The 13193-nt window shown below is 37.7% G+C and overlaps 1 protein-coding gene across 4 annotated transcripts in view; it reads right to left on the bottom strand.

Annotated features, from left to right (window-relative positions):
• LOC122407666 (zinc finger protein 628-like) overlaps positions 1-13193 on the bottom strand; it is a 58786-nt gene that overhangs the window by 26766 nt on the left and 18827 nt on the right. For 2 of the 4 annotated variants that reach the window (XM_043414018.1, XM_043414017.1), the window contains exons 2-3: positions 12021-13080; positions 11453-11560 (exon numbers count right to left, since the gene is read on the bottom strand). In XM_043414018.1, coding sequence (XP_043269953.1) covers positions 11453-11560; positions 12021-13055 — 1143 coding nt within the window. In that variant the 5' untranslated portion in view covers positions 13056-13080. Of the gene's footprint in view, positions 1-5553; positions 7296-11452; positions 11561-12020; positions 13081-13193 lie in introns of those variants that run through there. The other 2 variants (XM_043414020.1, XM_043414019.1) reach the window with 2 other exon arrangements.

Genomic DNA, 13193 nt, shown 5'->3' with positions numbered 1-13193 from the left:
TAAACGAGTTCGCGTTGATTGAATTTTTGTTTGTATATATCGATAAATTAAACGGACACGTGATTATGTGAATGCGAAAATTCAATGATTCTTTCGACTCGGTGAAAAAATCGAATCGTTTCGTTATCGAATTGAAAGATGGAAAGAAAAACCTTAAATAAATAATGTTGTAGTTGGTTACTTGTGAGATATAATTTAATGAACGAGTGAGAAAGAGGGCGCGATTATATTCTCGCTCGATCTCACGTTGTTTCATCAAACGCTAAATCGTTCGAAGGAAACTTTGCCATTAAACGATTGTACTCTAAGTCAGAGGTGCATTTCGTGGCGCCTAAGCTTAATTTCTCTCTTCTTCTTCTTCTTCTACTTCTTCCTCTATATTCGAAGCATTGCATTTATTGACCGGTTTATATTGCGATTGGAGAAACGATTGAAAAACTTGTGCTCCGAAATGACGAGCGATTATTTCGAGAGCGTTGAATTCGAAAAAAGTTCAATCGTCTGTGAAAACGAGTCGATGATTTTGTTACGAGAAATGAAAGAAAAAATTTCCTTTTTTTAATCCGTACAGCAATGAGCTGAAAAATGAGTTCAAGTTGCCGTACATTTATAAATATGTTGAATCGTGCAAGTTTTTATGTATTTTATACACACTCGGCTAGCCTGGGAGGGTTTTCACGAGTTGTCAAATAAATTAAATTAATTAATACTTCTGGCAATAATGTCCTTCCGAGCGATCGGTCGGAATTGCGTAGATTATACAAATTTTCTTAACTCCCGCCACACCCATCATTGTATATTTTAATTCTTCTAGTCCCATTAAAATTCGTGAACCTCCTTGTGATTCAACCTCAGCGATCGAAACTAAAAAAAAAAGTATAAATAACGTAAAGTATGAATTAATCACGAAATCTCCTTCGAATCGTCAATTTTTTTCTCCCTCATGCATGAGAAACCAATTTGAATAATTTCAATAAGGAACAATCGTACGAAGTTACTACAACTACACCGATGAATCACGACACGAGGCAACATTTTTCAATAAAAATGCCAAATGATCAAACGAGGCCATTCGCAAAAGTGTTTCCATATTTCTATTCGATTTATTCGAATCATTAATTACCACTGATGTTGGCAAATTGGGAGAAGTGAACATAGAATCGTGGATATAAATAGCGAGCACGTGTCATCGACGAAGTAATGATAAAAAAATAAAATAAAATAAAATTAAATTAAATTAAAAAAAAAAAAAAACAAAACAAAACACAAAAGTCACGAATCTTTGAACGTTCCATGTCGCCATCTTCGAGCAGCTGTTCAAACTTTATACTATACTTTAACTACGTACGCGTGTATTATATACATAGGACGTATGGGTAATTTCACTCTAATGAATTCACCCAATTTTGAATAAAAAAGTGTCACAAATGGCGCTCATTCTGATCGGATTTCACTCCTGCTCTTTGCCCTTCGGAATATCTTTGAAAATCTATCGTCTGACAGCTTCGAGGGTTTTTTACAGTCAACAATTTATAAACGCGAGTGAAATGAAATGAACTCGAAAAAAGGTGGTCGAAAATTGGATTCGGACTTAATTAATAGTCTCGGAAATATTTGAATGGCCTTTGCCAGAATTGGGCAAGTGATTTTGGGATGAATAGCCTGTGCACGTAACACGACTCGGTCGTCGGATTACGTAACTCTCGAATATTGGCAATCTTCGTTTCTTTTTTGTTATTTACCTCGATTTATACTGTTGTTTCCATAATGAAGCATGGAAAGAACGAGCCACGCAGCGGTCATTAGTGATTAATAAAATCTCGAAAACGAAGGAAATACGGTTTATCACTCGATTTGAGGGAGGGGCAAGGGAATAGCAAGCTCGTTTAAAAATTTCCCAACTTCGATAGGTTCCCTCATTTTTTATCGCGCTCGAGAAAACCGCAATATCAAAACGAAGGCAAAAAACTTTACGAACAAAAACATAAAATCCTTTTTTTAATTCGTACTCTCTCTCTCTCTCTCTTTCTCTAGGATTGAAAGAACTCTTGAAACACACAAAATTGAACGAAGCTCTTTTTAATCATGTCGAAAATAAATTTGGGCCGCATATTAAAAAAAAAATAAAAATCATTTTCTCGTGCCAGGATAACAGCGAATCCATCACAGCTCGTGCGTTATCACGGATCATTAAAATAATAAAAATCACAATGCCTTTTATTTTCCTTATATTGTTTTTCGAATAAAAACGCCGAGACGTGAGTGCGTGACCTGTCTGATAAATGACGTTTCACTCGATACTCCACCCCTCCCTATTTTTGCTCTCGTTGCAATGGAAATTCACGGCTTTTCCGTCGTTGCAGAGTTTTTTTGTTTTTTCACATCTCGCGTTGAGGGGCCAACTTTAAAAAAGTATTTTTAACACTTTTTTCTGTCTTTTTCGTATCTCCCTCCGAAGAATCGGATGAAAAAATTGAAACTTTGCAGGCTCCTGGGAAAATTTGATACTGCGAAAAACTACTTGCGCTCTCTTTTTGTTTTCGTAAATTCATTTTCCCGCGATTTCAGGGCGCTCAAGAGCTCGGGGCTTACTTTCCGCTGTTCATATTTTTGAGATTCCGTTTGTATGTTTTTCACAAAGTAATTTCTCCGAGTCGAGGACATAGAGACGCGTTTCCTGGCGTCTCGATGCACCAGAAGGCTTGGAATGAATATTTCAACGATCGATCGATTCCTCGGTCTCGTCGGAGAACGCTCTCGCGGCCGAGAGAGCGAGAGGCAGTCAGGAAAAAGTAGCGAAGGGACGAAAAAATAAAGAAATAGACACGGATTCACCGAGGCTGTAGTCTCTCGAAGGCAAATACACGGTCGAGAAAATTCGTCGAGTATAAAAACGCCCGAAGAAAAACACCGCTTATTTTTTCCGTGGAAAATATTTTTCAATTTATTCTATTTGAATTTGGATTGCGTCAAAAATATACTTTATTCTCTGAATCCAAAGGATTGGCTTTTTCATGTTTGAGGATCAGTTGACGATGTTTTTTTTTTTAAACAATTACAAATGTTTTTAATAAATTCTACGAGAAGTTCCAAATTTTAATCAAATTTCGTTAGTATTGTAGCAAAGACATTTATTTCGTCGTCGAACCTTTCTGTGGGAAAATTTCGATATTAAAATTTCGCAATCACAATGAGAAGGATTTGCAATCGAAATTAGCGATTAAAATGTGTTCACGACAAAAATTAAGGTCGAATTATATCGTTCCGATGAATCAGCCAATTACAAAATAAATATTCGTATACAAGTTACAACATAGCATTAAAAAAAAATACTAATAATAATAATATAAACAAACAAACAAACAAAATCGAAAATTCTACGATTATCACATTCGTCATAATTTTGTCCACGTTTAAGTAGAGCAAAAGAAAGAAGGTATTATTCTGAATACTGATTTGCAGATCACTCAAAAAATACGGACGTGTTTGCACATCGAGTGGATTCGAGAAAAATCTTTCACGAGAATCCACGAAGCTGTCTCGATTATTGTTGCAAGAGGAATAAGACGAAGAGCCACGCCTCAGAGATGAAAAATAAAGTGAATCGAAAAAAGTTTATAGATATAAATAATAAAGGCCGGGCGACTCGAGTTTGCCTGATAAAACGTTGTTTTCACCACTCAAACTAAATTTCGATATTCAAAATCTCTCAAGTTTTGTCTGTCGCTCCCTTGTTTTTCATCGATGTTTATACTTTTGCATCATTGACCCTCCGTCGATGACATATTGGCCATACAGTCATGTCCAAAAACGTGTTTAACGATAATAAATAAAATATTCCATTAGTTCTCATTGAAAACTGGAAATTATGGGCAGCATTTTGGAGATAAAAATCGATGAATTAATTTATCAACAAATCGATGGAACCATAAAATTCCATTGAGATTTAGTCGTTGTTTAATTTTCGCTTAATCTCGAACGTTAATTGCTTACTGATTATTCTACTGTCTCGCGGCGGCTACGGTATCGTCAGATGTAGAAATTTATGTGCATTAAAATCCACGTGCTTCGACCGATAAATTTTAATTTTTCGTTACCTTTCGTAGTCGACGTTAAAGTTCTTTTTTCGACAATTTTTCTATCAGAGTGAAGCAATTTTTAGAGCGTAGAGGCTCGATCATGGTCTGAAATTTCGAGAAGTCATACGAAGCCATACACTGCCAGTGTACTCGATGAAAAAAAGTTTCGCAGCAGCAGAGGCGAGAGAACTTTCCTCCAAAATTTTCGTTCCCGATAAAAACCGTCAATTAAAAATTTATGGGCCTAAAATTTCCACTGTAATGATTAGTGTCGAGAGAAAACAAAGTCGTTGATAAAGCAAACGAATAAAATGGGAGTAATAACGAACCCAAATCATCATTGACCTTCGTGGATGCTTATTTCATTGGATTTCAGTACGAAAAAAAAGGTGAATATTGATTTTTCAATCTCAGCCAAATAAACATAATTTCCTGAAGGTTTTAGTTCCCTCTCCTCATTATTCCATCTGAGAAAAGATCAAAAATTTTGTTTTCATCGTCTATCTCATTCCCATGGAGTTTGCATAATAAACGAAGTTTTATCAGTCACCCTGCCACGATATTTCCTAACGTCGTCGTCATATATTTGTTCTCTGATGTCGTCGAGAATTATTTCCCTCCCTCGTATCCCTCACCTTCTTTTTCACCTAATCTCGTTTCTTTCTCTCTTTTTCACTTCCTTCTCCTTTGCACTCGCTCTCTCTCTCTCTCTCCCTCTCGCTCTCTCTCTCACGTTTTCAACTGTATAAAATATTCTCAATCGTATCAACAACAGTCATCGTACATCGCGGTACAACTTTAGTACATTATTACAATAGTTATAGTTATCGTAATCAATATAGTATTCACAGCATTTTATCAAAATCTCTTGAAAAGCACCAACCGTGGCGGCCTCGAATTTCCCTTTTTCATATTTTTTTATCTTCCCCTCTCCCTCCCTCTGTCTCATGTCACATTCCCATCCGCTCGATATTTCTTTCTTTTCTTTTCCTCTCTTCGTTCTCTTTCGACTCTTCGTATTTCGACTTTGCCTAGTTTTTTGTCCTACGTATTTATACATTTATTTAATTCAATAAATATATGCATACGTCAGTAAAAGTCGATTTTTTTTCTATTGCAAATATTCCCAGATTGTACAAATTCTACGTAGCTTTTTAAACACTTCGTCCTTTCGTTTCTACTCTCTCTCTCTCTCTCTCTCTCTCTCTCTCTCTCTCTCTCTCTCTCTCTTCTCTCGCTCTCCTTTCCTGTTTTCACACCCTTTTCTCCGTGGTCCTTAGCGTTTCGTTTGCCTCCCCTCACCACTTTGGGCAATGTCCATACTGTTTTTCATTTTTTTATCAATCTCGTGTCGTCACTTTCTGTCTCAATTCTCATTTTATTCCCTTCATACTCGTTCAATAATTTACCGATATAAGTATGTATAATTAAGCTAAACGTTGTTTTTTTTTCTCGTGTTTTGTTTTCTTTTTTCTTTCCTTTTCCGTTCTTTCTTCACCTTTTTTCTCTCGTCTTAAAGCACTGATTAAACGAGGGAGCTCGTTTTTAACGTGTCCCTCCCCCTGAACACGCGTACACACCACCCAATCCACTAACCAAAATCACAGGACTAACTAGAAATACCTTTCGGCTTCGCCTCGTCGCTATCGGTTCTTCTTTCTTTTTTATCGTTTTTTTCTCGCTTTTGTTTTTTTTTTGTTTTTTGTATATATATATATATTTTTTTTTTTTTCATTTTGTTTTTTAATTCTGTTTTTCTCACTGCTTGATTTTTTCCACGCAACCTCCTTCTCGGCCAAAGTATTGCGGCAAGATGCAATTTGTTTTGCGATCGAACGACGAGAACGAGAGAGTTTGAAAAAAAATGAGTTTCAATGAGACTCTTTGGTGATGGAAAATTTGAAGGTTTTTTTTTTTTTTTTTTTGAAAAAATCATCGGCTGATGACCTCATCAATGATGAATTTTAACGAGAGTAGCAAGAAATGTAAAAAGTAAAATTTTTAATGATATATTTGAAAGGAAAGAAGAAAAAAAATGTTGAAACGATTTGTCAATTCTCTCGGTCTCGCGTGTTTCATTGTTGGCCCGAAAATTGGATCGCCCCCAGGAGAAATTGGGTCCCATTGAGTGGCTACAATGAGTCCGATATCGAGACGGATGCGAGCGGTTTCTCAAACGCGTAATAGCCCAGCGCGCGGATCGCGAGCGTAAGTCGATGATACAATAATAAAGAAATAAAAATGAAGTGTCGTTTGATCGCGAGGTGGATGCTGAGACAGCAATGGTTTGCGTGGCTTTTGGCCGTGAGCCAAATACAGATTCTCCCGCTTGTGTGTGTGTGTGTGTGAGTGTGTCTGGTGTGTATGTGTGTGTGTGTTTGTTTGTGTGTGTCCTCCGGCCACGATGGTACAAAACTCGGGGCGTTGGAACCGTTGGTGGAAAGTCAATAAGTTTTGTATCTCTTGTTTATTATTGGATGATGCCCCGGGTGAAGGAGGATCCGCGATTTCGGAGTCGGAGGGTCAACAACGATGGGGATTAATAATCGAATCCCCGATTAGGATTGAGGAGAAAAGTAGCGGGGAAGAAAAGAAAATAGAAGGCAGGGGGCGGTCGAGGGTGTCTCAATGGTGAGGGGGAGGAGGCTGAGGCGCCTCTTCCTCGGTCTGATCAACCGGACTCGGGGATAAAAATTTCCTCACGTATTTTGGATAATGGGTCTTTTCGTGGGCCTTAAGTATCGTTGAGCGAGAAAAATTCTTGCCGCATAATGTACACCTAAAGGGCCTTTCGCCTGTGTGAACGCGACAATGATCCTTCATATGGTGCCTGAGCTTAAAGGCCTTGCCGCAAAATTCACACTTGAAGGGACGGTCCCCCGTATGTGCCGGCAAATGTGCTATCAATGCACCAACATCGGGATAAGATTTGCCGCAAAATTTACAAAGTACAACACCCGATGTCGGGTCCGAATGTCCAGCTAGCTCAAGGTCCATCGGCTCGACCTGACCAACCGTCGGATAATGTCCCTCTTGTGGCAGATGAATACCGGTATCCAGGCCCAAATGTGCCTGGAGCTGGAGATGAGCCTGTTCGCGGTACTTGAGAGACTCGAGGCTGTGCGACAGGATGTGACGTGTCAGCTTGCTCTGATGTAGGAACGAGGCACCGCAGTACATGCACGCAAACACCCGCTCATCCACACCCATCAACTCCTGCAACCAAACAAACAAGAACGATCAACTTCTTGCTCGAGCCCGGGATTAACAGAAATCAAAAAAAATTATAACTTTCTCTCTCTTTCTCTCTCTCGCTCTCTCTCTCTCTCTCTCTTTCGCTCTCTTGCTCTCTGTCTTTCTATGTGTATATATATATATATATATAAATATAAGTATTTTTGTATCATTATAAATCTTTTCGTGAGTACGTGTCTCTCGCTCTCTCACGCTTCGCAGTCTCTTTTCCCAATTTTTCGTCTCCTCGTGCTTTCCTTAACATCTTTCTCTCGCCTCTTTATTTAACTCACAAAAACAAGGAAAGGTTACCACGTTTCGAGCAATTTGCAACTTTACGATTCTCAAATTGTGAATTTTTTGTTTTTTTGCGGTTTGCATCGTTCGTCTTTCCAATTAATTTTTTTCAGACTCTTGAAAAACGCGTTACTGAGACGGGGAAATAAAAAACTTTAGCCAATTTGACGAGACGTAGGAAAATATGAGGGTGGCAACTCGAATTCGAAGGATCAAATCGTCAGTTCTGTTCAATTTTATCAAAAACATTCGAATTACTTTGAAATTTTGTCACTCTGGAAACAAATGTTATTTTTTTTTCAGCAGATTGCGCGTTTTCGAAAAGACAGCTTGATTTTTTTTCCATTAATTGATTATGAAAGTTAAATAGTTCACATTACCAGATATAAAATTCGGTTTTAATTATCCGATTCGTTGGAAATTAATGGCAATAAGGATTTAATTGAATTCTCTTGTGCTCAGAGATGAAATAACGCTTTTCGAGAATCCTTTCAAAATGAGGAAAGATTTTAATGAGGAACTAATTATCGAATGAAAAATTTGGCACACATTTTGCAATAGTACAATCGGACTTTCAATACTTTTTTGCTGTACTGAACAGTAATTTTGGAAAAAGATGTTCGTATGTAAAATTTTGTGCTAAAAATCCTTGATTCTAAAACCGTTGCTAAGATTCCAGTGCCTCGTTTCAATATTGGCAATTAGGAAAACGAGATTGGGAAAAGAGATTGTAGCAGATGTTCAATGCTCGATTACAACAAAGATTCATCCTAAAGGTTAATAAATTTCTACTGAAGCTTTCGTTCACGCCACAGGTGTGTGATTCAACATTTTATCAATTTCAATACTTTTCATTATTTATCTTTGTTTTCGTGCATAATTCTCTAGATCTAACTATTTGTATGGCTCTAAAGTTTTATTCATTAAAAGTTCATCAATTTTTCTACTTTTTTCTCTCTCCATCGAGTTCCAATGGCAAGTGTAAATTAGAGATAGAGTCGTGTTTTTTCATCTAGGAATCTTTGATTGTATTTTTTTTTTTTTTTTACGAAAAGAGCGTTAAATATCGCTCGAGAAGTTCAAGACACTTTTCAACCGGGAATAATAATTCGACAAATAATAATAATAATTATCGTTACGTATAATTATCATCATCATCATCATCATCATCACAGAAAAAACGGCAGCACAAGAAGTTGACGCTCATTTTTGTTTGGCGCGCCCCCCACCCCCTCTAATACCAAAAACTATATGGAGTGTGTATATAATATAATAACAATAACAATACAAATAACAATAATAAGATAATAAATCATAATATTATTAATAATAATCGTAATAACAGTATTAATAATAATAATCATAAGGATAATAATAAACATAATAATAAAAATGTTAACAATAAGATTAATGTATGTTTGTTGAAAGCGTAAGACCAACGACAGCCGTTCATAAAAAAAACCAATGAATTTGAATAATATTGCTTTTATTGATCAATGAAACATTTCCCTTCGCGAATGTCGACGGAAAACACGAGTGAATCATGGCAACGAGGCAATATATTTATTTTCGAATTTTCTATTTTCCGGACAAATCTTTTTTTCGTACGAAAAAAAAGAGTTCTCCGGAAATAAAAAAAATGGAAGCGCATTACATTGAACATTTGATGAATAACAAAGAGGCTTTCGTGTTTAAATCAACAATCGAGTCGGATATTTGTAACGAAAAACAAATGCGAGCGTGATAAGATTTGAATAAAATAAGAACATTAAATAAAACAATGTTTTCGTTATTTTTTTTTCTCGTCATTTTGACGCACACGTAGGTGGATTATGAAGGTATTTCCAAATGAAAATACACAATCGTATATGTGGTATATATTAATATGAGACGTTTTTTTTTATCTATTCCTTTGAATTTTGTCATTTGAAACAGCATTTAAGGCACGACGATATATATCATATATGCGAGATATGCGCGTATATGGTAATGTAATAAATGTAATAATCGTATATACATGTATAGTTATGTACACAGGATGATTGAGCATCGAGATTTCCATTTACTTTCGTTCTGCTATTGTCATTATCATTACTTAGTAACCAGTCGAAAAGGAACCAAATTTTCATTGATTTTTTTTTTTAATGAATTTGAATTCGAGGACGAATTAGCTTGAAAATAGTTGAGTGAAATTTTTGGAGAAAGCAATTTAAGGATTCGTGAGACATCAGAATATGAAAAATACGATTTTGAAATGCAGCTTTTTAGAACTTTCAATAAAAATGTCTAATTCCAAGTGTCATAATATCGTCATTCGTCACTGTGAAAAAAAAAAAAAATATTTTACATTTTAAGGTCACTGCTAGAACAATATTCTCGATTCTTCAATCACATTGCATACATAACGAATGTAGTATAAAGAACAAAATAAGACAACCATGGCCAAAAACGAAGGTCAACTTCTCGACAGTAAGGCTAGCACAAGACAGAGGCTTTGGCAGAGAAATGTGGGACGAATGGGATGACGGCAGGAAATACGATCCTTCAAAGTGATTTGGACTGATAATGTAACAACGATAGAAAACCGTTCGTTACATTTTACCGAAGATTGATCGAACAATCGTTTGACACACATTTTTCAAGGGAACGATTCATTTCTGAACGCGAGCCAGGAAAATACTCTGTCGAACAGATTATTTGCAAATCAATTGTCTCGGCTGTGTTTTTTCAAAGGAATTGATAAAATGGAGACGATTTTTTAGGATCACTTTTCATGAGCTTTCGGATGGCCATTCCAGACACATACGAACAGTGACCGCTTATGCAATCGTGGAATCACACTGGGAAGGACCTGAGATTCGAGAGAGAGAGAGAGAGAGAGAGAGAGAGAGAGAGAGAGAGAGAGAGAGAGAGAGAGAGAGAAAAAGAAAGAGAGCAAGAGCGAGCAAAAAAGAAAAGCCAGACGGAGCGAGAGAGAAAAATAGATGAACAAACATATATATATATAATTATGGTAAATAGAATACATATATATATATACACGCAAACACATCAAAGTCATGAAGACAGAGAGTGAAAAGTGCAGATTCTCTTATGCGAGAACACACGAGAAAGTAAACTATAGTTAGTGTAGGAAGAAAAAGAGAATAAACGTCAGGACACGTTTGGACAGATGGTCTGGAGGGGCTTTTTCACAGTGAGTAGGGGATAGAAAAATATGTGAATGGTGGAAAACATACGTCATCAAAAGATATTATTTGATTTTCCAACATGCTTGGGCTCTTTAAACCGTTCGTACAATATTCTCATGAAACATCTCATGACGTTTAATTCCAAATACGTTGCTTTATTTTTTCTCACTGTAACACCGTTACTTTGTTGTAATAGCGAATTAATTTTTTTCGTTGTTTCGTCATAATAGATAATAAATCGAATTCTTTTTACCTGTTTTCGTTTCAGAGGAAAAAAAAAGGAAAAAAAAACACTCGAGATTAGAACAGCAAAGCACTCTGGGCACATGCAGCAAGCCCACATGCAGTGTCAATTAATTTTCATGTTGACTTTCAAGAAAGCATTTTTTCTTCGCTTTAAATCGATAGAGACGATTTATTAAGTTTTCAGACAATTGGAAAGGAAAAATTGGATTCCCTCTCGTTGGAATTTGACTCTTTTGCAAAAAGCTTGTTTATTTGGTTGAGCGTACGATAATTATGATAATTATTGTGGCAATGCAATATTTATAGATGTTTTTATTCATATTCACGTATATATACGAAATATCAAGATATAATAATACATTAACGAGAATAAATGTAATAATGAAGTATCGAAAGAATTCATACCGAAAATAGACTCACCGGATCTGGTGGGAGTCTGTAGTCCGTCGATATTTCGCTGCTCGCGCAACGCTCCTCGCTCGGTCTCTCCCAATCTACTTCCTTCTTCAACGACTGCGTGAATATGGAAAAAACAAATGAAAAAAAGAAAAGCCTCCATCAATTAAAGAAAAACAAATTAATGAAAAGTGACGAAGGGTGATCGAGGAAAATAATTATTCAAATTTGATTATTTTCATGCGATACGGAATTTGTAGGGCAGAAAAACATGAGTCATGTGTCCGCCACGGAAACCGATTGGTTTCGCGAAATTGTCAAAAGTTTTGAAAAAATGATGGATCGCCGATCAATCCTCATTTGTACGGATTTGAATCAGGGATTTTTCAAGAAAGTTCATTCTCGTTGATGGACGACGCTTCGTTTAGAGGCTCGACAGAAATTTTCAGGTCGCAAATATTCCCACGATAATTCCAGACTGAAAATCTATTTCCGTATTCGAAAAATCGTACGTAAGAGCAGGCTGAGGCGACGAAAAAGTATGAAGAATGAAGGAGGAAGAGAGTGAAGTACTTACAAGAGGAACTTGTTGAACCGGAGGTAGTCCGGATGGTCCGGCGAGTGGCTCTGTACTGTGGGGGGACGGAAGTCTGCTCTGTGGTAGATTAAGTGGCAAAACACCGGTTGTAGCGGCATTATTGTTACTAAGACTCATGTCGCTTGGTCCGCTATGAACGGATATTGGGCTAAGCGAACCTCTCGTTTCTTCTAAACTGACGGCGTCTTCGGAGTCTCGCCTGGGCCGATCGAGGGCAAGGGGAGCTAGACAGGGGCTGGCGGGTCCAGGAGGTGAGGCTGGACAGTCGGTCATATCGACCGCTTCGATCGTTTCGCTACTCGCTGCAGCAGCGGATGCGGCAAGAGCAGCGGCTTGATGCTGAAGGACCAATTGTTGTTGTTGTTGTTGTTGTTGTTGTTGCTGTTGTATTTGTTGCTGAGGTTGTTCATTACAGTCCATAGGATTAGAGGGATTGTTCGAGGACGATGTTGTGTTTAAGGTCGTCGTCGTCGTCGTTGTTGTTGTCGTAGTCATCGACATTGTGCTCTCTTTCTCCCTTTCTTTATCTTTTTCCCTGTCCCTCTCCCTTTCCCTGTCTCTCCCACTCTCCGAGTTCGTGTGTTGTTGATGGGACAACTGTTGTTGTCCCGTTTGTTGCGGATGTTCATCCCTCGACGAGCATCCCGAATTGATGTTCGTCATGTCCGCCAAGCCCTTGACCTTGAGACTCTCCGCGGTCTTCAACAACGCCGACAATTGGCAGTACTCGACATTAACCTCACCCTTGTACATGAAGTCAACCAGTGTTCGCAATTCCGTAAAACGTACGTCCTTCAGTATCACGATTGGATGTCGATTTGGATGGTCGAGGAATAGGGCTTGAAAGTAGCTGGAGCACGCGGAGAGGACAACCTTGTGAGCTCGTATCGAAGGTCCCTCCGTGCACGCCAGCGTCACGTCAACCAACGATTCCGACTCAAGTAGCTGACTGAACACACCCAGCAAGTTGCTCTGATGATTGTTCCACCTCAGGCAGTAATGCTCACTTCCCATGTCTGAACTGCCCCGGCAAACCCTGCTGTAAATTCGGTTTTTTTCGTTTTTTGCTCTATCTTTGCTTTTTACGGTGCTTTCGACCACAAACGAAAGAAGACTGAGCAAACACTGTTTGATAAATCTTCCTTCGTTTGT

Source organism: Venturia canescens, chromosome 3 (genome assembly GCF_019457755.1).
Source record: "Venturia canescens isolate UGA chromosome 3, ASM1945775v1, whole genome shotgun sequence".
NCBI lineage: Eukaryota > Metazoa > Arthropoda > Insecta > Hymenoptera > Ichneumonidae > Venturia > Venturia canescens.
Note: the sequence above shows the minus strand (reverse complement) of the source record. Positions and strands in the feature narration are given on the sequence as shown.